Consider the following 26,125-nt stretch of genomic DNA (forward strand, 5'->3'; position numbering starts at 1 on the left):
AGCCTGGTGCCCAGCCTTCCCCCACACATGCGCTCAGACACACACACACACACACACCACCCCTCAGCACACCACCCCTCAGCACATACGGTCCTGGTCCCAGCCTCCCACCCCTACACACGGGCCTGGTCCCAGCCTCCCACCCCTACACACGGGCCTCGTCCCAGCCTCCCACTCCCTACCCCTAGACACGGACCTGGTCCCAACCCTCCACCCCTAGACACGGGCCTGGTCCCAGCCTCCCACCCCTAGACATGGGCCTGATCCCAGCCTCCCTACCCCTAGACACGGGCCTGGTCCCAACCCCTAGACACGGGCCTGGTCCCAGCCTCCCACCCCTAGACCCGAGCCTGGTGCCCAGCCTTCCCCCACACATGCGCTCAGACACACACACACACACACACACACACACACACACACACACACACACACACACACACACACACACACACCCCTCAGCACATTGATTCCCATCAAATATTAATAAAATGCGATCTTAACCAGAGCGCACTGGATAGAGCTCAAGACATGTAGCAGCGACAACACACATACTGTTACACACACACACACACACACACACACACACACACACACACACACACAGATGGACAGAGGCATGTGGCCATTGAGGAGAGCGAGAGACAGGAACTGTAAAAGATGAAGAATAGGGCTTTCAGTAAACAAGTCTCAACAGGGTTGGTATATGTACCATGAGCTCCACAAACCACTGAGAAGACAGCTTTGCTGTGCCGGGGCCGCATTTTCTGCTGCGTCCTTCGTGAGGACAACAAATGTCTATTATATATGCCATAAACCAAAGAGGGTCTAATATTGTACCTCCAAGTCATGACTTTTTTTTACGTTTCCTTGTGTTTCACCACCGAATAATGATCCTTAACTGTTCACATTTCAATGGAAAAGCTTGAGTTTCTTGTCTGTCTTCATTTAATTTATGCTTGTTGGGACTTTTTTTATTGTTTCAAGTTACAGGGCACATCAGAGTCGTCTAAACACTGTGCGATTGCATGCAAAGGGAACAAACAAACGTTCTCTCTTCTGAACTTTTCCTGGCTCATACTTTGCTTCACGCAAACAGGAAACCACACGTCATTGTATCGCCATAAAGCCTCCTCTATATCAGACGAGGAAAAACAACAGATTTACTGCCATAAAGCCTCCTCTATATCAGACGAGGAAAAACAACAGATTTACTGCCATAAAGCCTCCTCTATATCAGACGAGGAAAAACAACAGATTTACTGCCATAAAGCCTCCTCTATATCAGACGAGGAAAAACAACAGATTTACTGCCATAAAGCCTCCTCTATATCAGACGAGGAAAAACAACAGATTTACTGCCATAAGCCTCCTCTATATCAGACGAGGAAAAACAACAGATTTACTGGTTAACTGATTTGGTAACAACAGATTTACTGGTTAACTGATTCGGTAACAACAGATTTACTGGTTAACTGATTTGGTAACAACAGATTTACTGGTTAACTGATTTGGTAACAACAGATTTACTGGTTAACTGATTCGGTAACAACAGATTTACTGGTTAACTGATTTGGTAACAACAGATTTACTGGTTAACTGATTTGGTAACAACAGATTTACTGGTTAACATAATCATGCTAGAGGTCTACAGGTCTATAATCTTTTTTTTGTTTCACTTTCTTTAATTTATTAAACACATACATAACTGGGATTGAGACAGACTTTTTAGATGTAGTAGGTCCATGACCTGATAATGTAAATGGAACAGGAAAGGATTTAACCTGATGTAAATGGAACAGGAAAGGATTTAACCTGATGTAAATGGAACAGGAAAGGATTTAACCTGATGTAAATGGAACAGGAAAGGATTTAACCTGATGTAAATGGAACAGGAAAGGATTTAACCTGATGTAAATGGAACAGGAAAGGATTTAACCTGATGTAAATGGAACAGGAAAGGATTTAACCTGATGTAAATGGAACAGGAAAGGATTTAACCTGATGTAAATGGAACAGGAAAGGATTTAACCTCATGTAAATGGAACAGGAAAGGATTTAACCTGATGTAAATGTGTATTTAATAGGAAAGGATTTAACCTGATGTAAATGGAACAGGAAAGGATTTAACCTGATGTAAATGGAACAAGAAAGGATTTAACCTGATGTAAATGGAACAGGAAAGGATTTAACCTAATGTAAATGGAACAGGAAATGATTTAACCTGATGTAAATGGAACAGGAAAGGATTTAACCTGATGTAAATGGAACAGGAAAGGATTTAACCTGATGTAAATGGAACAGGAAAGGATTTAACCTCATGTAAATGGAACAGGAAAGGATTTAACCTCATGTAAATGGAACAGGAAAGGATTTAACCTAATGTAAATGGAACAGGAAAGGATTTAACCTCATGTAAATGGAACAAGAAAGGATTTAACCTGATGTAAATGGAACAGGAAAGGATTTAACCTGATGTAAATGTGTATTTAATAGGAAAGGATTTAACCTGATGTAAATGGAACAGGAAAGGATTTAACCTGATGTAAATGGAACAGGAAAGGATTTAACCTGATGTAAATGGAACAGGAAAGGATTTAACCTGATGTAAATGTGTATTTAATAGGAAAGGATTTAACCTGATGTAAATGGAACAGGAAAGGATTTAACCTGATGTAAATGTGTATTTAACAGGAAAGGAAGTTCACAGGGAGTTGGTGTTTTTCATTATTAACACCGAAATGATCAGCCTCCACATCAGATAAAGACGACTAAAAATAACTATAGACAATATAACAAGCTATGGGGGGAAATGGGAGATATATGCCACAGAGCAGATGTTTTTATCCACTGTGATCTCTGTTGGCGTTGAACCCACAACTGACTTTACCACACAGGACCACAAACGTTGCTCCGTTCCTACTTCTGAGTGGCCCGCCTCCTTACTGAGTCTGACTTAAACGGCTTGGTCCTCCAGGGGCAGGCGGTCTGCTATCATACTTCCTCTCTGAACCGCTCCCGATTTATGATTTTTAGGAGGGAGGAAGGTAGCGTTCGACACCCCCCAGGGCCTCGTGTCAGCCTTTTTACTAACCTCAACAGCACATCCCATCAGACCCCACCCTTCAGTAGTACTTCACCCTCACTAAGGCAGAGTGTCTCCATATTTACCCACTAAAAACATGCACGCGCAGGCATTTACTCAGACACACACACACACCCTGTGGCTTACAGCAGGTCCCTATCTGTACTGTAGTGGGCCGGGCTCTCAGTACCCCTCTCTACACCGGTCTCTACACCATTACCATCAATTATATGGCTGTGGTTTAGGGAAGGAAGGGCTCTCTCTCCGTCCTTCCCTCAGTGATCCAGAACACCACCCAGGGTGGATGAGCAGAGCACTAGGCCCAGCTATGAATAATTGAGAAACAGCCACAACCCATTAAGTGTCCCTTGCCTCCCCCACCCTATCCCCCCCCCCCCCCCCCCCCCTGTTCTCAGGGTTTTGTATTGTTCCATTCAAGGCCAGAGGAAGGACATGACTCTATCTCCTCACCTCCTATCTCAACCTTACTGAAGGATATGGTCCAAGGTCCCTCCCCTCAGGCCTTCTTCGCCACTGGGGTTTAAGAGAAAAGGGGCAACGAGAGAGGATGCAAAGAATCGAAGAGCGATGGCTTGAGAAAGAAGCAAGGATCATCCTTGGCTGCCAACCCCTGAGTCTGGTAGTCATTCAGCTGGAGAAGCTGAGAACAGGAAGTAAAACAGGCTGCCGACCCCTGAGTCTGGTAGTCATTCAGCTGGAGAAGCTGAGAACAGGAAGTAAAACAGGCTGCCGACCCCTGAGTCTGGTGGTCATTCAGCTGGAGAAGCTGAGAACAGGAAGTAAAACAGGCTGCCGACCCCTGAGTCTGGTAGTCATTCAGCTGGAGAAGCTGAGAACAGGAAGTAAAACAGGCTGCCGACCCCTGAGTCTGGTAGTCATTCAGCTGGAGAAGCTGAGAACAGGAAGTAAAACAGGCTGCCGACCCCTGAGTCTGGTAGTCATTCAGCTGGAGAAGCTGAAAACAGGAAGTAAAACAGGCTGCCGACCCCTGAGTCTGGTAGTCATTCAGCTGGAGAAGCTGAGAACAGGAAGTAAAACAGGCTGCCGACCCCTGAGTCTGGTAGTCATTCAGCTGGAGAAGCTGAGAACAGGAAGTAAAACAGGCTGCCGACCCCTGAGTCTGGTAGTCATTCAGCTGGAGAAGCTGAGAACAGGAAGTAAAACAGGCTGCCGACCACTGAGTCTGGTAGTCATTCAGCTGGAGAAGCTGAGAACAGGAAGTAAAACAGGCGTAAAGGAAGACCTCTGCCCACGTCCTTTTGTTAGTGGCTTTAAGTTGTAAAGCCAGGTCTCAAGCCATCTCGTTCTGAGACAATTACCCGTCATTATGACGTCAACATTCTAACAGTCTAATAAATACATTTTCATACAGTATATGCTGTGGAAGGTAGCGGGTGGAAGGTAGCGGGTGGAAGGTAGAGGGTAGCGGGTGGAAGGTAGCGAGTAGCGAGTGGAAGGTGGAGGGTAGCGAGTGGAAGGTGGAGGGTAGCGGGTGGAAGGTAGCGGGTGGAAGGTAGAGGGTAGCGGGTGGAAGGTAGAGGGTAGCGGGTGGAAGGTAGCGGGTGGAAGGTAGAGGGTAGCGGGTGGAAGGTAGCGGGTAGAAGGTAGCGGGGTGGAAGGTAGCGGACAGTATGTAATAGGACCATAACAGTTTCATCCTCGACCAGCAGCAGTTAGCAAGCTCCCTTTTTATTCTCCATTCTCTGCATCCTGGCTCCTCCAACCCACTCCCCTTGGTAGTCACTAATGGTACCCTATTCTCTACATAGTGCACTATTAGGTAGGTGGAGAAGATGGAAGACGTCTGGTGACTCACCACCACCCAGGAAATACAAGATAATTGTTTAGTCCTCAGTGGAACAAAAGTACAGGAGAAAAGAGTGGAGTGGAGTGGAGAGGGAGAGGGGGGAGGACTGGGTGGGAGGGGAGAGGGAGAGGGGGGAGGACTGGGTGGGAGGGGAGAGGGAGAGGGGGGAGGACTGGGTGGGAGGGGAGAGGGAGAGGGGGGAGGACTGGGTGGGAGGGGAGAGGGAGAGGGAGAGGGGGGAGGACTGGGTGGGAGGGGAGAGGGAGAGGGGGGAGGACTGGGTGGGAGGGGGTTGAAGGAGGGGAGAGTGTGGGTGGGAGGAGAGGAGTGGGTGGAAGTGGAGAGGAGTGGGAGAGGTTATAATGGAGTGGGTGAAAAGAGGGAGTGGGGGGAGGACAGTATGAGAGGGGGGGGGGGGTGGGAGAAGGAGATTTGTTTATTTCACTTTTGTATATTATCTACTTCACTTGCTATTGGCAATGTTAACATATGTTTTGCATGTTTCTCAATTCTCCCCTTGAATTGAATTGAAAGGGTGAAGGAGGGAGGGTGGGGGGGGGAGTGGGAGAGGATAGAATGGAGTGGGGGGAGGGCAGGAGAAAGGGGGGAGTAGGGGAGGGGGTAAAAGGTCAGTATATGACGACAAACACAAACTCTCTCACCCACCCATACGTACTCTCTCACACACACCCACCCATACGTACTCTCTCTCACACACACCCACCCATACGTACTCTCTCTCACACACACCCACCCATACGTACTCTCTCACACACCCACCCATACGTACTCTCTCTCACACACACCCACCCATACGTACTCTCTCACACACCCACCCATACGTACTCTCTCTCACACACACCCACCCATACGTACTCTCTCTCACACACACCCACCCATACGTACTCTCTCTCACACACACCCACCCATACGTACTCTCGCTCACACACCCACCCATACGTACTCTCTCACACACACCCACCCATACGTACTCTCTCTCACACCCACCCATACGTACTCTCTCACACACACACCCACCCATACGTAGTCTCACATACTCACCCACCCATACGTACTCTCTCACACACACCCACCCATACGTACTCTCTCACACACACACCCACCCATACGTACTCTCTCACACACACACCCACCCATACGTACTCTCTCACACACCCATACGTTCTCTCTCTTTCTCTCTCTCTCTCACACACACACACACACACACACACACACACACACACACACACACACACACGTACACTCTCTCTCTCACACACACACACCCATACGTTCACTCACACACACACACACACACACATACATCTCCTTGCTCATCTCTCTTGGAGGTCGTTGAGGCTGAAAGCTTGTTGTCTGTTTTATATTGTAATCTATTTGGAGCAGCTGCAGATGACAGATGACAGACACCCTGATGAGTTAATTTACTGTTCAATATTCATGCCTTTTACCATCTCTCCCTCCATCTCTCCATCTCTCCTTCACTCCATCTCTCCCTCCATCTTTCCATCTATCCCTCCATCTTTCCATCTCTCCCTCACTCCATCTCTCCCTCCCTCCATCTCTCCCTCACTCCATCTCTCCCTCACTCCATCTCTCCATCTCTCCCTCACTCCATCTCTCCCTCACTCCCTCACTCCATCTCTCCCTCACTCCATCTCTCCCTCACTCCATCTCTCCCTCACTCCATCTCTCCATCTCTCCCTCACTCCATCTCTCCCTCACTCCATCTCTCCCTCACTCCATCTCTCCCTCACTCCATCTCTCCCTCACTCCATCTCTCCCTCCCTCCCTCCATCTCTCCCTCCCTCCCTCCATCTCTCCCTCCCTCCTTCCATCTCTCCCTCCCTCCTTCCATCTCTCCCTCCCTCCCTCCATCTCTCCCTCCCTCCCTCCATCTCTCCCTCCCTCCCTCCATCTCTCCCTCCCTCCCTCCATCTCTCCCTCCCTCCCTCCATCTCTCCCTCACTCCATCTCTCTCTCCCTCACTCCATCTCTCCCTCCCTCACTCCATCTCTCCCTCCCGCACTCCATCTCTCCCTCCCGCTTTCTTTCTCTGATGCCCCCATTATGCCCCCCTGAAGTGGGTTGATGTATTGTTCGATACACACACACACACACACACACACACACACACACACAGGAGCAATGGAGAGGCCAGACTCTGCGTTAAACATGCAGAGTTAGCAGTGGATTCTCCCCTGTTTGGTGGCCGTGGCAACAACAGCAGGAATAGGCCTAGCTAGCTGGCAACCCAGCTGTGACCTAGCTAGCTGGCAACCCCAGCTGTGACCTAGCTAGCCGGCAACCCCAGCTGTGACCTAGCTAGCCGGCAACCCCAGCTGTGACCTAGCTAGCCGGCAACCCCAGCTGTGACATTTCTCAGAATGTGTGTATTTCTTGGGACCGTCTTAACAGAGTAGCTAACTGACACCACCGAGGAGAGGAGGCAGAGACTCTTTCCTTTCCGTTCTTGTCATTTCTCTAAATGTATTTATTTGCTAGGTTCTCCCCCCCAATCTTTTTATGACTTAGTTAAGTTGTCTTGACAGTGTAGCTGAGATCACTAAGGAGATGAGGCAGAGACTCTTATCTGTCATTCCTCAGAATTTGTTTATTAGTTGGTTTCCCGCCTCCACAATCTGTTCATGAGATACCAAGCAGAAGATGCCCCTCTCTCTCTCTCTCTCTCTCTCTCTCTCCCTCTCTCTCTTTCCCTCTCTCTCTTTCCCTCTCTTTCCCTCTCTCTCTCTTTCCCTCTCTCTCTTTCCCTCTCTTTCACTCTCTCTCTCTTTCCCTCTCTCTCTTTCTCTCTCTCTCTGTCTCTCTCTCTCTCTTTCCCTCTTTCTCTCTTTCCCTCTCTCTCTTTCCCTCTCTCTCTTTCCCTCTCTTTCCCTCTCTCTCTCTTTCCCTCTCTTTCACTCTCTCTCTCTTTCCCTCTCTCTCTGTCTCTCTCTCTCTCTTTCCCTCTCTCTCTTTCCCTCTCTTTCCCCCTCTCTCTTTCCCTCTCTCTCTTTCCCTCTCTTTCACTCTCTCTCTCTTTCCCTCTCTCTCTGTCTCTCTCTCTCTGTCTCTCTCTCTCTCTTTCCCTCTCTCTCTCTTTCCCTCTCTCTCTCTTTCTCTTTCCCTCTCTCTCTTTCCCTCTCTTTCCCTCTCTTTCCCTCTCTCTCTCTTTCCCTCTCTCTCTTTCCCTCTTTCACCCTCTCTCTCTCTCTCTGTCTCTCTCTCTCTCTGTCTCTCTCTCTCTCTTTCCCTCTCTCTCTTTCCCTCTCTTTCCCTCTCTCTCTCTTTCCCTCTCTTTCACTCTCTCTCTCTTTCACTCTCTCTCTCTTTCCCTCTCTCTCTTTCCCTCTCTCTCTTTCCCTCTCTCTCTTTCCCTCTCTCTCTTTCCCTCTCTCTCTTTCCCTCTCTCTCTTTCCCTCTCTTTCCCTCTCTCTCTTTCCCTCTCTCTCTTTCCCTCTCTCTCTCTTTCCCTCTCTCTCTTTCCCTCTCTCTTTCTCTCTCTCTCTCTGTCTCTCTCTCTCTCTTTCTCTCTCTCTCTCTTTCCCTGTTTCTCTCTCTCTCTCTTTCCCTGTTTCCCTCTCTCTCTCTTTCCCTGTTTCCCCCTCTCTCTCTTTCCCTGTTTCCCTCTCTCTCTCTTTCCCTCTTTCGATCTCTCTCGATCTCTCTGCATGCAAGAAGAGTCGGTGTGGAAATGGCGTCATGGAGGAGGCTTCCTCCGTGAAGTCAACCAGACGGGTGGTGGAGGGGTCCGTGCTGCACTACCGGGATGTTGGCGCTCCCTGTATTAGCCTCCCATAGAGAAGTGTGTTAGTGGTCTACAGTGAAGGATTATTCACGGGGCTATCGCTACGAACACCTTGATCCATCAGAGGGGAAGGGATGTCTGTTCTGTGGGGAGGATACGATGCGTCATCAATTTTATTTATTGTTCCAAGTTGGTAGGGATGTTTTCTGTCCTCGGTTGTGTGGTGGACAGGCCTGGGGTAGGGACTGACTCTGGACCTGTATGTTGGAGGGCCTCGGTATACTGTATCCAATAGGCCTGGGGTAGGGACTGACTCTGGACCTATATGTTGGAGGGCCTCGGTATACTGTAACCAATAGGCCTGGGGTAGGGACTGACTCTGGACCTATATGTTGGAGGGCCTCGGTATACTGTAACCAATAGGCCTGGGGTAGGGACTGACTCTGGACCTGTATGTTGGAGGGCCTCGGTATACTGTAACCAATAGGCCTGGGGTAGGGACTGACTCTGGACCTGTATGTTGGAGGGCCTCGGTATACTGTAACCAATAGGCCTGGGGTAGGGACTGACTCTGGACCTGTATGTTGGAGGGCCTCGGTATACTGTATCCAATAGGCCTGGGGTAGGGACTGACTCTGGACCTATATGTTGGAGGGCCTCGGTATACTGTAACCAATAGGCCTGGGGTAGGGACTGACTCTGGACCTGTATGTTGGAGGGCCTCGGTATACTGTATCCAATAGGCCTGGGGTAGGAGCTGACTCTGGACCTATATGTTGGAGGGCCTCGGTATACTGTAACCAATAGGCCTGGGGTAGGGACTGACTCTGGACCTGTATGTTGGAGGGCCTTGGTATACTGTAACCAATAGGCCTGGGGTAGGGACTGACTCTGGACCTATATGTTGGAGGGCCTCGGTATACTGTATCCAATAGGCCTGGGGTAGGGACTGACTCTGGACCTGTATGTTGGAGGGCCTTGGTATACTGTAACCAATAGGCCTGGGGTAGGGACTGACTCTGGACCTATATGTTGGAGGGCCTCGGTATACTGTAACCAATAGGCCTGGGGTAGGGACTGACTCTGGACCTGTATGTTGGAGGGCCTTGGTATACTGTAACCAATAGGCCTGGGGTAGGGACTGACTCTGGACCTATATGTTGGAGGGCCTCGGTATACTGTAACCAATAGGTGAAGGTACTGTCCTAGGTAGTTGCTTATTGGTGTAGGCCAAAAGGGCATTGTGGAAGACCAGGAAACATGAGATGCAGGGAACGGGGTGTAGGGACCCCAGAGCTGTGCTGCTGGGGCTGGTGTAGGCTCAGCTCCAAAGGGGACTTGGGTTCTAACTTTCTGTTATAATTTAGTAAAGCTTGTGCTTTTAATTATGTCTGTCTCTCCTTTCTCTCTGTATCTCAATGATTGATAGACAACTGTTTTTGTTCAACTCTGGAGGACAAAGGAAGGACAATACGATGGTTTCTGAAAGAGCAAGAGAAAGTCTGCAGTCCAAACACCCACTTAGAGAGAGGGTGAGTTTAGGCCGAGGGGACACCTTAGGCCGAGGGGACACCTTAGGCCGAGGGGACACCTTAGGACGAGGGGACACCTTAGGACGAGGGGACAACTTAGGCCGAGGGGACAACTTAGGCCGAGGGGACAACTTAGGCCGAGGGGACAGCTTAGGCCGAGGGGACAGCTTAGGCCCGAGGGGACAGCTTAGGCCCGAGGGGACAGCTTAGGCCCGAGGGGACAGCTTAGGCCCGAGGGGACAGCTTAGGCCGAGGGGACAGCTTAGGCCGAGGGGACAGCTTAGGCCGAGGGGACAGCTTAGGCCGAGGGGACAGCTTAGGCCGAGGGGACAGCTTAGGCCGAGGGGGAGAGAGAAAATATGGAGCGATATCTATATAGCAAAACAACCTGATAGACTCTGAGGAACAAACATGACTCATTCTGACCTCGAGAGAGAACAACGTAAAACACCAAATAATGCAGAGCAGAATTGGGCCGAAATCGCTAACTATCAAAATCCAGAAAAGAGCCGTTCAATTCTACAACCACCTAAAAGGAAGCGATTCCCAAATCTTCCATAACAAAGCCATCACCTACAGAGAAATTAACCTGGAGAAGAGTACCCTAAGCAAGCTGGTCCTGGGGCTCTGTTCACAAACACAAACAGACCCCACAGAGCCCCAGGACAGCAGCACAATTAGACCCAACCATATCATAAGAAAACAAAACGATAATTACTTGACACATTGGAAATAATTAACTAAACAACAGAGCAAACTAGAATGCTATTTGGCCCTAAACAGAGAGTACACAGCGGCAGAATACCTGACCCCTGTGACTGACCCAAAATTTAAGGAAAGCTTTGACTATGTACAGACTCGGTGAGCATAGCCTTGCTATTGAGAAAGGCCACCGCAGGCAGACATGGCTCTCAAGAGAAGACAGGCTATGTGCACACTGTCCACAAAATGAGGTGGAAACTGAGCTGCATTTCATACATTTCCCTCAGTAAATACAACCTATATTAATGTTTATTTATTTTCCCTTTTATACCTGAACTATTTACACATGACATTTGTAATATATTTTGGAATTCTTGTTTACGGTTTTTTTTTGTATTGTTTATTTCACTTTTGTATATCAAGTTCACTTGCTTTGGCAATGTTAACATACGTTTCCCATGAGAGAGATTTCATTGGCTGATTAGGTCCCCATGTGGTAAAGAATAAGACTAGTTAACTTAGGGCAAGTCAAAAACAAAACGATACCAGCATTCAGCCCATGGCCCACACATTCTGTACTGTAGAAAGAACGACAACAGGCGCCTTGAATGTCAAATGTGAGTCGAACCTCAGACATCGTCTTATACTCTCAATTAGAAAGAGGAAGAGAGAAAAGAAATACCTTCGCCAGAATCTATTTAGACTGTCAACGCCCTGGTCTACGCCCTACGTAGGGGACAGAGCCCTATGGTCCTGGTCTAAAGTAGTGCACTATGTAGGGAACGGAGCCCTATGGTCCTGGTCAAAGGTAGTGCACTATGTAGGGAACAGAGCCCTATGGTCTTGGTCTAAAGTAGTGCCCTACGTAGGGAACAGAGCCCTATGGTCTTGGTCTAAAGTAGTGCACTACGTAGGGAACAGAGCCCTATGGTCCTGGTCAAAGGTAGTGCACTATGTAGGGAACAGAGCCCTATGGTCCTGGTCAAAGGTAGTGCACTATGTAGGGAACAGAGCCCTATGGTCCTGGTCTAAAGTAGTGCACTATGTAGGGAACGGAGCCCTATGGTCCTGGTCAAAGGTAGTGCACTACGTAGGGAACAGAGCCCTATGGTCCTGGTCTAAAGTAGTGCACTACGTAGTGAACAGAGCCCTATGGTCCTGGTCAAAGGTAGTGCACTATGTAGGGAACAGAGCCCTATGGTCCTGGTCTAAAGTAGTGCACTACGTAGGGAACAGAGCCCTATGGTCCTGGTCAAAGGTAGTGCACTATGTAGGGAACAGAGCCCTATGGTCCTGGTCAAAGGTAGTGCACTATGTAGGGAACAGAGCCCTATGGTCCTGATCAAAGGTAGTGCACTATGTTGGGGACAACTTGAGAAAATAAGCTTTCTTTACATTACCATGTTGCTGATTTGAATCAAGGCTGGGGGATGGATGGCTGCCCACTCTCCTGATGATTTGAATCGAGGCTGGGGGATGGCTGTCCACTCTCCTGCTGATTTGAATCGAGGCTGGGGGATGGCTGTCCACTCTCCTGCTGATTTGAATCGAGGCTGGGGGATGGCTGCCCACTCTCCTGCTGATTTGAATCGAGGCTGGGGGATGGCTGCCCACTCTCCTGCTGATTTGAATCGAGGCTGGGGGATGGCTGCCCACTCTCCTGCTGATTTGAATCGAGGCTGGGGGATGGCTGCCCACTCTCCTGCTGATTTGAATCGAGGCTGGGGGATGGCTGCCCACTCTCCTGCTGATTTGAATCGAGGCTGGGGGATGGCTGCCCACTCTCCTGCTGATTTGAATCGAGGCTGGGGGATGGCTGCCCACTCTCCTGCTGATTTGAATCGAGGCTGGGGGATGGCTGCCCACTCTCCTGCTGATTTGAATCGAGGCTGGGGGATGGCTGCCCACTCTCCTGCTGATTTGAATCGAGGCTGGGGGATGGCTGCCCACTCTCCTGCTGATTTGAATCGAGGCTGGGGGATGGCTGCCCACTCTCCTGCTGATTTGAATCGAGGCTGGGGGATGGCTGCCCACTCTCCTGCTGATTTGAATCGAGGCTGGGGGATGGCTGCCCACTCTCCTGCTCTTTGTATGAATCTCTCCCCACTGCTGGTAGGGAGAACACGATGTGTCAACCTGATTCATCTTTAACGCAGGCGGGCGGGTGGACAGGCGGACGCCTGGCTGTGGTGTAACCACGAAGGGTTAGCCCTCCCTACCCCATTCTAAGCCAGTCTGTGTGTCCCCCCCAATGGCACCCAATAGGGCTATGGTCAAAAGTAATGCAGTACACAAAGAATAGGTCAACCTGAACACAGAACTCAGATGTTGCTATGGCGATGATCTGTTCTAAACGAGGAGCGGGATCAGGGCAGGATGTTCCGGGCGGTGGTCTATAGAGTCCCAGATCCACTCAGTGTAGGTCGGTAATGTTGTCCTAATGTCTCGTCTCCTTGCTCATATAAAGGAACCAGAATACATGGAGACACAGACATGGGGACAGGGGCTTGATCTGATACAGTGAGAGAGACCCATATCTCAATGGAAAGACAATACATGTGTTCAGCCCATTAACTGTGAGGCCTGGAGCTGGAGAGAGGCTGGAGCTTGGGGGCCATCTTTAATTCTGTCCCATGATCCAGTTAGAGCCAATTAGTTTGCAGTTAGCTGCCTGCAGTGACACGGGCTGGTCCACTGAGCCATCCTGGGCAAGCTTAATAATGCTAACACCATGCTATCAAGGGATAATGTTGAACCGTTCCTTAGCAATGCTAACACCATGCTATCAAGGGATACTGTTGAACAATCCCTTAATAATGCGAACACCATGCTATCAAGGGATACAGTTGAACAATCCCTTAACAATGCTAACACCATGCTATCAAGGTATAATGTTGAACCGTTCCTTAGCAATGCTAACACCATGCTATCAAGGTATAATGTTGAACCGTCCCTTAATAATGCTAACACCATGCTATCAAGGGTAACAATCTAACGTGGATGACACTGGTGTTGTTCAACTAGCAGTGCCTTTAGAGCAGGGGTGTCAAAGTCAAATGGACGGAGGGCCAAATAAAAAAATCAGCTACAAGACGAGGGCCGGACGCTACAATGCTAACCTCTTGCTAACTGTGGTTTCTCTCTCTCTCTCTGCAGGGTGGAGAGGTCTACAGACCAGGTGATCAAGCCGGTCAACGTGGAGGCCTTATCCAAGTGGGTGGGCAAGATCCCTGCGGACGTACTGAGAGACATGCCCGTCATCGCCCCCATGTTGTCCCGTCTGGGGTACGACCCCCACGCCAACCCTCCCAACTACGGCCGGCCAGACCCCAAGGTCCTTGACAACACCAGGAGGGTGAGTGGGGAAACGAATGACAGTGACATGTCAACCCACAACCCACACAACTCTAGTGTACTGAGAAACACTGGGACGCATGTTAAACACACTCCCATACACACAATGCATTCCGATGCATTCCACAAAGGATCTGAAGTTTCCTCTGAAGCAGGAAGCAGATCTGAGAATTGTATTCTTAGGTTCCCAGGACTCTTTCTCTAGTTGCATCGCCTTTCAAATCGCCTGTCCAATCTCTGACTCCCATTAAATTATCTGTCCAATCATCTGCCTCCTAGTTAAATGACCTGTTGAGTTAATATCTGTATTCATATAATTAATTCCCATTTGAATTTAATTCCCACCTGCTGATTTAGCATCTGTCTGAATTCAGTGATCACAATATATATATATATATTTTTTAACATTTATTTGACTAGGCAAGTCCATTAAGAACAAATTCTTATTTAAAATGACGGCCTACACCGGCCAAACCCGGACGGCGTTGGGCCAAATGTGCGCCGCCCTGTGGGACTCCCAATCACAGCCGAATGTGATACAGCCTGGATTCGAACCAGGGACTGTAGGGATGCCTCTTGCACTGAGATAGAGTGCCTTAGACCACTGCGCCACTCGGTAGCCCAAGTCCCATCCAGTCCCATCTTCCACATCTACCAGACAGACCTGTATGTGAGAGTCCTTCTGCTCTAGTACACTCACTGACCCGGCCAGACGACTTTGGTGCTGGAAAGTGGCGAGCACACGGGCCTCTATTTCTGGAGCAGAATATGTTTTATTCAGCGAGGAGCCCTGGTATCGGGTGTCTCTCAAGCCTCTCTCTTTAGATTTCTTATCTCTGATCCTGTGGAGCATATTCAGTCTGTTTATTTTGATGTCTCTTGTTCAGGATTTAAACTGATACATTCCAGTACTGTAGGCCCCGGAGGACCAATGACCTATGTGTTGTGTAAACGTTCATCTGATTAGCATCTCTCCGTTGACATGTTCTCATGTGATCTCTGAACCTCACCTCCACCCTGCTTGGCGTCAGTTCCAGGTTCTATACCATCTCTATGTGTATATATATATATATATATATATATATATATATATATATATATATATATATATATATATATACACATATATATATATATATACACATATATATATATATATATATATATATACACATATATATATATATATATATATATATATATACACATATATATATATATATATATATATACACATATATATATATATATATATATATATACACATATATATATATATATATATATATATATACACATATATATCTATTAGATATTTAAGTTTACTTTTAACGTTACAGCCTTATTGTAAATTATTAAATAGTTTTTTCCCCTCATCAATCTACACACAATACCCCATAATGCCAAAGCAAAAAAAACGTTTTTTATATTTTTTTAACAAATGTATAAAAACTATCACATTCACATAAGTATTCAGACACTTTACTCAGTACTTTGTTGAAGCGCCTTTGGCAGCGATTACAGCTGGGTTTGATCTGTCTTCAATTTATAATCTTTGAAACCAACGTACAACAGCAGTCCTTTTTTTTAATAAGTCTGTATTGATCTCTTGTTATCCTAATTGTCTCTCAGAGGAGAAGGGGCGTTGTGAAGTTATGATGCGCGGTAACCATATGAAGAGTATTACAGTAAGGAGATAGCCAGCTACTCTTTAACTCTCAATCTGTTTTCCATTTGTCTTGATCCATTATTGATTATTCTCTAGTGGCTTAAGTCTCTAAAGAACAAACTGGGCATACCACACACACACACACACACACACACACACACACACACACACACACACACACACACACACACACACACACACCACACACACACACACACACACCACACACACCACACACACACACCACACACACCACACACACACCAAACACATGCGTAGGCACACACACACACACACACACACACACACACACACACACACACACACACACAGGTATGTGTGTGTTTAAGCACGCTGCCCCTCTCTAAACAACTTGGGTGTAAGGAAGTGGCCTCTCTTACATTTTGTGTAAGTCAAGTGTTTTATTTAGCCTTACAGCCTGTGGGTCACAGCCTGGGGGTCACAGCCTGGGGGTCACAGACCCTTACCCCTGTGTCAAGGCTGCCTGTAATTCATCAGCCCAACATGGCGTTGCTGTAGGCCTCGTCACATTTCCTGTCCAGGTCCCTCCCCCACAACATGTAGCCTAGTGGATAGAGCGTTAGGCCAGTAACCGAAAGTTTGCTGGATCAAATCCCTGAGCTGACGAGGTAAAAATCTGTCGTTCTGCCCCTGAACAAGGTAGTTAACCAACTGTTCTCCGGTAGGCCGTCATTGAAAATAAGGATTTGTTCTTATCTGACTTGCCTAGTTAAACCAGGCAAGTCAGTTAATTTACCTTTCATTTAACTGTGCCTTGCTGCATGAAGACCAGTTTAAAGCTCTGTAAAGAACATAAGATATACACTACAAGACCAAAAGTATGTGGACACCTGCTCGTTGAACATCTCATTCCAAAAATCATGGGCAATAATATGGAGTTGGTCCCCTCTTTGATACTATAACAGCCTCCACTCTTCTGGGAAGGCTTTCCACTAGATGTTGGGACATTGCTGCTATAACAGCCTCCACTCTTCTGGGAAGTCTTTCCACTAGATGTTGGAACATTGCTGCAGAGACTTCCATTCAGCCTCATGCATTGGTGAGGTTGGGCACTGATGTTTGGAGATTAGGCCTAGCTCACAGTTGGGGTTCCAATTCATCCCAAAGGTGTTAGATGGGGTTGAGGTCAGGGCTCTGTGCAGGCCAGTCAAGTTCTTCCACACCGATCTCGACAAACCATATCTGTATGGACCTCACTTTGTGCACAGGGGCATAGTCATGCTGAAACAGGAAAGGGTCTTCCTCAAACTGTTGCCACAAAGTTTGAAACACAGAATCATCTAGAATGTCATTGTATGCTGTAGCGTTAAGATTTCCCTTCACTGGAACTAAGGGGCCTATCCCGAACCATGAAAAACATCCCCAGACCATTATTCCTCCTCCACCAAACTTTACAGTTGGCACTATGCATTCAGGCATGTAGTGTTCTTCTGGCATCCCCCAAACCCAGATTTGTCTGTCGGACTGCCAGATGGTGAAGCATGATTCATCACTCAAGAGAACGCATTTCCACGCATTCCTCTCCAGAGTTCAATGGAGGCGAGTTTTACACCACTCCAGCCGACGCTTGGTGATCTCAGGCTTCTGTGCGACTGCACGGCCATGGAAACCCCTTTCATGAAGCTCCTGACAAACAGTTCTCAGTAGTGAGTATTGCAACTGAGGACAGATGATTTTAATATGCTGCACGCTTCAGCACTCGGTGGATCCGTTCTGGTAGCTTGCCGTGGCCTACCACTTCACGGCTGAGCCGTTGTTGTTCCTAGACGTTTCCACTTCACAGTAACAACACTTAGTTTACAGCTCTATCAGGGCAGAAATTTCACAAACTGACTTGTTGAAAAGGTGGCATCCTATGACGGTGCAACGTTGAAAGTCACCGATGTTCTACTGCCAATGTTTGTCTATGGAGTTTGCATGGCGGTGTGCTCGATCTTATATCATATATATATGTGTATATTTATATTTTAGTGTATCATATTGACTCCAGACTTCAGAGTGTGTGTGTGTGTGTGTGTGTGTGTGTGCGTGTGTGCGTGTGTGCGTATATATTTGTGTGTCATATTGACTTCAGTGTGTGTATATTTTAGTGTGTCATATTGACTTCAGTGTGTGTGTATATTTTAGTGTATCATATTGACTTCAGTGTGTGTATATTTTAGTGTATCACATTGACTCCAGACTTCGCTGTGCTCCACTAGCCAGCTGGAGTTATCAACTGTTGTGTTGTTTAAGGGTCTTATGGGGTTTTGGTGAGGTGTTGGTTCCACTTGTCTTTAGAAGACCCTCAAAATAATCAACTTTAACCCTTCAGAGGGATTAACTGTCAGTTGTATTATCTGTTAATAATAAAGTATGGTAATGTATTTTTATAATGGAAACTGCTCAGTGGGGAGGTGTGTGTTCCTCTCCCCTGGAGCTGAGCGGAGCCCACCTATTCCTCGTTGTGGTTGTTACCCCAGTGTGAAGTCCCATTTGACTTCTGTCGTGAGAATGTGTTTTCTTCCATATGTTTCAAGTGGAGCCGAACGGGAGAGAACTGGGAATAAATGTGAAATAGTTAATAACGCCACGGTATCTGCGTTCACATCGAGATGCCTAGCCGATGACTCGGACGGAAAGCATTCTGAGACTGATCGAGAGAGGTGTGGGAAATGAGGAGGCGAGGGAGAGGAGGGTTGGAAGAGCGGAGGACCAGGGGAGGGGAGACTAAACCGTGTCCGACCGCAAACAGAGATAAAAGCTAACTAGTTTGTCAGTCGAGGTAGCAGGCCTGGGGTTGTGAGAGAACTCCTGTTGCCCTAGCTCCTGCTCCAAGGTAAACTGTACTGCGATCGGGAGGATAGGCCTTGGGGAGGAGCTTGAGGGAGGTTTGGTGGTGAGGGAGGTTTGGAGGGAGGTATGGTGGTGAGGGAGGTATGGTGGTGAGGGAGGTATGGTGGTGAGGGAGGTTTGGTGGTGAGGGAGGTTTGGTGGTGAGGGAGGTTTGGAGGGAGGTATGGTGGTGAGGGAGGTTTGGAGGAGGTTTGGTGGTGAGGGAGGTTTGGAGGAGGTTTGGTGGTGAGGGAGGTTTGGAGGGAGGTTTGGTGGTGAGGGAGGTTTGGAGGGAGGTTTGGTGGTGAGGGAGGTTTGGAGGAGGTTTGGTGGTGAGGGAGGTTTGGAGGGAGGTATGGTGGTGAGGGAGGTTTGGAGGGAGGTTTGGAGGGAGGTATGGTGGTGAGGGAGGTTTGGAGGAGGCAGATATCTAGCAGGCTGTCAGAATGTTCTCATGCTCTCAGTTCATTTAGTTGGTCTAGGGCCAATCCTTCTTCCTGAAGATCTACAACACACAGGGGGGTAGTGATTGGTTCCTGGACTAACCCTCTGCCTCCACAAAAATGTGTGTGCGCGCCTGTGTGCGCGCCTGTGTGTGTATCTGTGTGTGTGTGTGTGTGTGATAGCGCCTGTGTGTGTGTTTGTGTCCCATGTGGCTCCGTTGGTAGGGCATGACGTGTGTTGGTAGAACATGCCAGTGTTGCCACGGGGGACCAGAATGAAAATGTATACATGTATACAAGTGGCTCTGGATAAGAGTGTGTGTGTACGTGCGCATCACATCTGATGAGTAGTATAGTGTTTCCCCATCAGATCGAAGACCGCTGCATGGCTTACTCTCCCTCTGCTCCCCTCCCTCCCTCTCCCTCTGCTCCCCTCCCTCTCCCTCTACCCCTCCCTCCCTCTCCCTCTGCTACCCTCCCTCTCCCTCTACTCCCCTCCCTCTCCCTCTGCTCCCCTCCCTCTCCCTCTACCCCTCCCTCCCTCTCCCTCTGCTCCCCTCCCTCCCTCTCCCTCTGCTCCCCTCCCTCCCTCTCTCTCTGCTCCCCTCCCTCTCCCTCTGCTCCCCTCCCTCCCTCTCTCTCTGCTCCCCTCCCTCTCCCTCTGCTCCCCTCCCTCCCTCTCCCTCTGCTCCCCTCCCTCTCCCTCTGCTCCCCTCCCTCTCCCTCTGCTCCCCTCCCTCCCTCTCCCTCTGCTCCCCTCCCTCCCTCTCCCTCTGCTCCCCTCCCTCTCCCTCTGCTCCCCTCCCTCTCCCTCTACCCCTCCCTCCCTCTCCCTCTGCTCCCCTCCCTCCCTCTCCCTCTGCTCCCCTCCCTCCCTCTCCCTCTGCTCCCCTCCCTCCCTCTCCCTCTGCTCCCCTCCCTCCCTCTCCCTCTACCCCTCCCTCCCTCTCCCTCTGCTCCCCTCCCTCTCCCTCTGCTCCCCTCCCTCTCCCTCTACTCCCCTCCCTCCCTCTGCTCCTCTCCCTCTGCTCCCCTCCCTCTCCCTCTGCTCCCCTCCCTCCCTCTCCCTCTGCTCCCTTCCCTCTCCCTCTACCCCTCCCTCCCTCTCCCTCTCCTCTGCTCCCCTCCCTCTCCCTCTACTCCCCTCCCTCCCTCTGCTCCTCTCCCTCTGCTCCCCTCCCTCTCCCTCTGCTCCCCTCCCTCCCTCTCCCTCTGCTCCCCTCCCTCTCCCTCTACCTCTGCTTCCCTCCCTCCCTCTACCTCCCTCCCTCCCTCCCTCTCCCTCTACCTCTCTCTCCCTCTGCTCCGCTCCCTCCCTCCCTCTCCCTCTACTCCCCTCTCCCTCCCTCTACCCCTCCCTCCCTCCCTCCCTCCCTCCCTCTGCTCTCCCTTCCCTCCTCTCCTCCTTTCCTGATCTCTGTTACAGTACTTTGCATGCATTAGATTAGGAGGAAGACAAGCTAACCCCCTAGATCTGTTAGCACCCCTCTCTCCTGTGTAACCCATTGTCTACTTGTCTGAGCTGTCTGTTAGTGGCTGTTTTATAGAGACAAAACGTCTAGTTTTGAAGAGAATGAAGCACTGTGTCTGTGATGTGTATCCTGGGTTCCATTCAGAATCATTCTAAAACGGCTCTACTCTCGTAGCTGTTCTTGTATCGACGACGTGGGCAGTTCTCTGGAACGTGTTGTCGTGGTAACGGGACTTCACTGCGGAGAGATGTCGTCCCTCCATCTGTAGCGTCGCCTTGACGACGCCAGGGTTTTTCTTAAGTGATGTGTCCTCCTCTTCCAAGGCTACAGACGAGCGGGCTCTGGTCACAGACAGACGGGCGGGCTCTGGTCACAGACAGACAGACGGACGGGCTCTGGTCACAGACAGACGGGCGGGCTCTGGCCACAGACGGGCAGACGGGCGGGCGGGCTCTGGTCACAGACGGACGGACGGGCGGGCTCTGGTCACAGACGGACGGACGGGCGGGCTCTGGTCACAGACGGACGGACGGGCGGGATCTGGTCACAGACGGACGGACGGACGGGCTCTGGTCACAGACGGACGGACGGACGGGCTCTGGTCACAGACGGACGGACGGACGGGCGGGATCTGGTCACGGACGGACGGACGGGCTCTGGTCACGGACGGACGGACGGGCTCTGGTCACAGACGGACGGGCGGGCGGGCGGGCTCTGGTCACAGAACATGGACATACATTACACATTAATGCATACAGTATCATATGATGTGTTCACATACATCCTTGGAACCATATAGATCCTATTCAATTACTTAGAGGTGCTATGTCATAAACCCTCAAAGTTCCAGAATGGGTTGAAAATTGCAGCCATATTGGTCAGGGAGAAATCCAAACCAGTCTCATTGGAACGAATGGCCCTAGAGGCATAATCCAGATTTGACTGGGGGGGGGGTGGTATATAGCCAATATACCACGGCTAAGGGCTGTTCTTTAGCACGACGCAGCGCAGAGTGCCTGGATACAGCCCTTAGCCGTGGTACATTGGCCATATATCACAAACCCCCGAGGGGCCGTATTTCTATTAGAAACTGGTTACCAACGTAATTAGAGCAGTAAAAAGAATTACTTTGAAATACCCGTGATATACGTTCTGATATATCACGGCTGCCAGCCAATCAGCATTCAGGGCTCGAACCACCCAGTTCATAATAGTAATATAATTATTGTCAACGTAAAAAATATATATATATATATTGTCATATAGTTATAGAGTTTGTACACACATTTTCTACACAAATTGCCTCTAAAATATATGTACAGTGGCCTTCAGAAAGGATTCACACACATTCACTTTTTCCACATTTTGTTGTTACAGCCTCAATTTCAACTGAGTTGTTTCGCTCACTGGCCTACACCCCATAATGTCAAAGTGGAATTATGTTTTTCCCCGAAAAAATTACAAATTAATTAAAAATGAAAAGCTGAAATGTCTCGAGTCAATAAGTATTCAACCTAACTTTGTTATGGTGATGCCTAGAAAGGGCTTTATAAATACATTTCATTGATTTGAATGACTGTGGTAGGAGAACTGAGGATGGCTCAACCACATTGTAGTTACTCCACAATACTAACCATTTTTTTTTAAAGCAGACATTGAATATCCCTTTGAGCATGGTGAAGTTATTAATTACACTTTGGATGGTATATAAATACATCCAGTCACTACAAACATACAGGCGGCCTTCCTAACTCAGTTGCCGGAGAGGAAGGAAACCGCTCAGTGATTTCACCATGAGGTCAATGGTCACTATAAAACAGTTACAGAGTTTAATGGCTGTGATTGGAGAAAACTGAGGATGGATCAACGACATTGTAGAGACTCCACAATACTAACCTAAATGACAGAGTGAAAAGAAAGAAGCCTGTACAGAATAACAATATTCCAAAACATGAATCCTCTTTGCAACAAGGCACTAAAGTAATACTGCAAACGATGTGGAAAAGTGTTGTGTTTGGGTCAAATCCAATACAACACATTACTGAGTACCACTCCCCATATGTTCAAGCATAGTGGTGGCTGAATCATGTTATGGGTATGCTTGTAATCGTTAAGAACTGGGGAGTTTTTCAGGATATAAAAAGAAAGTAGAGCTAAGCACAGGTGGAGTAGAGCTAAGCACGGGCAAACTCCTAGAGGAAAATGAAGGTTACGTTTGTAACCACAGCTATGTGGATCACAATATATTGGTATCACTCCGCGGCGGAGGGATACATCCGAGGTGAGGATTTACAGATTTACTCCCGTGTACACCTGTGTCACGGCTGGGGTCCGCCCCTATTTATAGACCTCATGGCCGCGACACACGTTCTCTACATCATTTTTGAGGCGCCTCTAGTACCCTAGAGGATTGGAGTGATCCATATAGCTCACGTAACCATGGTTACATACGTAACCTTTGTTATGTTTCACTGTATTGGATCACACCAATAGAGGGACCTGGCCAGCCAGCGGCAAAGTCCCAGCGCGGGACTGAGACACAGGGGCCGTCAATGTGGGGGGGTCCCGGCACAGTCCCCGGAAGGGGAGGTGACGCCCCAGGGCCTCTGAACCAATCGCTAGAGCGAGGTGCCACATTTACCTTATAGTACCTAGCAAAGGTGCAAGAGGAAGCCCAGCTGGGCCGCAGCACAGATGTCAGTGAGGGGCACTCCTCTCAATAGAGCCCAGGACACAGCCACACCTCGTGTTGAACGTGCCACCACAGATCCCAGCCAGGCGGTATGCTGTCGTAATCGTGTCCACGATCCAGTGAGAGAGCCTCTGCTTTGATAATCCAGCCGCCAGAATCTCTCTCACCATAGCAGACAAAGAGCTGGTCTGTTGTTCTCTCTGACCGTGTCCGGTCCACATAGGCAGTCAGTGCCCTCACAGGGTACAGCATGCCAGAGGGAGGCCCAGACTCCCCCGCCACTGCCGGGGGATCGTAAGCAAACAGGATAAAAGGGATGTTCACATGCCTGTCTGGCAGAACCTTCGGGAGGAATGAAGGGTTGGGGCGGAGAGAGATTCTCCTCCCCCCTGGGGTCTATCTGGTAGCACTCAGAACTTACTGAAAGAGCATGGAGCTCACGCACCCTCTTCAAGAAAGCCACCTTCATAGAGAGGTGTTTCAGGGAGGCAGACTCCCAATGGGTCGAAAGGCGGCTTTGCCAAAGCTGCCAAGACCACATCCAGAATCCCAGCTCGCCATTGAGCGGGTCCTAGCTGGACGCAGGCGACGAACCCCCTTCATAAACCTGGAGACCAAGGGATGGCGCCTCACTGACCTGTCCATCCACCCCACATGGCAGGCAGATATAGCGGCCAAATACCCTCTCAGTGTAGAGGCTGTCGAGCCCTCATCCAAGAAAGACTTTCGAGCCCTCATCCAAGCGAGACTGTCGAGCCCTCATCCAAGCGAGACTGTCGAGCCCTCATCCAAGCGAGACTGTCGAGCCCTCATCCAAGCGAGACTGTAGGTATTGGAGGACATACTGCACCCTGAATGACTCGGGCACAACATCAATACCAGTGCACCAAGAGCAGAACAACCACCAGTGCAACTGGTATGCCGAGGTTGTAGCCGCCGCCCTTGCGTTCTGCATGGTGTTCATTACACCCTCCTGTAGTCCTCCTCCTGGCGCCCCGACCGCCTGGGTCCCCTAGGCATGTCCCTATGGCGGTGACGGTTGACAGGTTGTTGCTCCACCACACACTGTGCCCCTCCCCGCTGTCGTCCCTCAGCACGAGATGATGGGGCAGGAGAGGGACCCCACCATCGTTCGGGTGCAGGTGGGTGGGGACCTGGGGCCTGAGGAGACGGCATGAACCGTCTCAGGGTCTCCCGGTCCCTACGAACCTCATCTGTCTGCTCCAGAATGTCATGAACCCCTGGGCCAAACGTCAGCCCTGGGGTGATGGGGAGATTGGCAAATGTGCTCTGGAGACCAGCTGGCAGACTGTTAGCTAGCGAGCTAACATTAAGCTATAACTAGCAATGAAAATGGCTTTCTGAGATACAAATAATATTACTACACAGATCATACATGTAATGTTAGATAGTGAGCCAGCAAGCTAACGTTCGATAGCTAGCTAACAGTACGCTTTTAGCAATGGAAAAAACTTTCTCATACTAAACGTACTATTTGTGAAGTAAATTGAGTATGTAGTTTTCTTATTGTTCATAGTATGGATATAGTTAGTATGCCGAAAGTTCTCTGATGTCGTACTACATTTGCCAAAATACGAAGCATACAAGCAGTGGACACTTGAAGTCGTAAGATGCTAAGCGAGTAATTTGTTATGCTAACAAGCTAGCAAGAAGTTGCATAGCAACAGCATCAACTTCAGGTAGGCAGGCAAAGTGATAGTACACTCATACCGTTAGTTTACAGTATACTAAAAATGAACTAATAGTATGTAGTGTATATACTCATTAAGTATGCAGTAATGGGTATTCGGAAACGGTCCTTGTTTGGCCCACTTTTATAGTTCTCCATGGCTAACGTTACATCCTTCAAAAACAGCAAGGATTATCAGCACATACTGAGCAGCTCATGTTTTAGACAGAAGCATGCTACATGGCAGACCAATCCAAACTCCTCTCTCGGCATGTCCAGCCCAATCATGGCTGGGGGTGGGGGGAGGGGGGGGTTGTTGTTCCTGTCTTTTTCTGTGGCTAAACCAACTAGGCTCATCATTTTAGCAAATGTATTGTTCCTGTCTTTTTCTGTGGCTAAACCAACTAGGCTCATAATTTTAACAAATGTATTCGTATTTACAGGTTGCATACAAGTTTTTATTATTAAGGCACATGAGAGTACATATGTTCCAGAAGGCGTTTCTGCCCCAAAATGCATTTTTTATTTTTTTTATTTAACTAGGCAAGTCAGTTAAGAATAAATTCTTATTTTCAAATGATGGCCTAGGAACAGTGGGTTAACTGCCTGTTCAGGGGCAGAACGACAGATTTGTACCTTGTCAGCTCGGGGGTTTGAACTTGCAACCTTCCGGTTACTAGTCCAACGCTCTAACCACTAGGCTACCCTGCCGCAAATGTCTCTTCTGTGAATTAGTGACATGCAACATACGCCTAGCTTCCTGAAACGGGTCACAAATGTAGAATAAGTCAAGGGGTATGAATACTTTCTGAAGGCACTGTAAACAGGCCATAAATGTATAATTTTCTATTTTCTTGGAAAGCTGTGATTGCTATTATATGATACAATATCAGTATTTAGGGGCGGCAGGGTAGCCTAGTGGTTAGAGCATTAGACTAGTAACTGAAAGGTTGCAAGTTCAAATCCCCTGTCATTCTGCCCCTGAACAGGCAGTTAACCCACTGTTCTAGGCCGTCATTGAAAATAAGAATTTGTTCTT

At 48.8% G+C, this 26,125-nt stretch overlaps 1 protein-coding gene across 2 annotated transcripts in view; it reads left to right on the forward strand.

The window, feature by feature from the left end:
- The window catches only part of LOC139386123 (protein-tyrosine sulfotransferase 1-like), a 77,134-nt gene that overhangs the window by 25,047 nt on the left and 25,962 nt on the right, over positions 1–26,125 (forward strand). For both annotated transcript variants that reach the window (XM_071131554.1, XM_071131553.1), the window contains exon 3: positions 14,067–14,265. In XM_071131554.1, the coding sequence (XP_070987655.1) occupies positions 14,067–14,265 (199 nt within the window). The remainder of the gene's footprint in view (positions 1–14,066; positions 14,266–26,125) is intronic.

The sequence above is a fragment of the Oncorhynchus clarkii genome, chromosome 27, assembly GCF_045791955.1.
Source record: "Oncorhynchus clarkii lewisi isolate Uvic-CL-2024 chromosome 27, UVic_Ocla_1.0, whole genome shotgun sequence".
Classification (NCBI taxonomy): domain Eukaryota; kingdom Metazoa; phylum Chordata; class Actinopteri; order Salmoniformes; family Salmonidae; genus Oncorhynchus; species Oncorhynchus clarkii.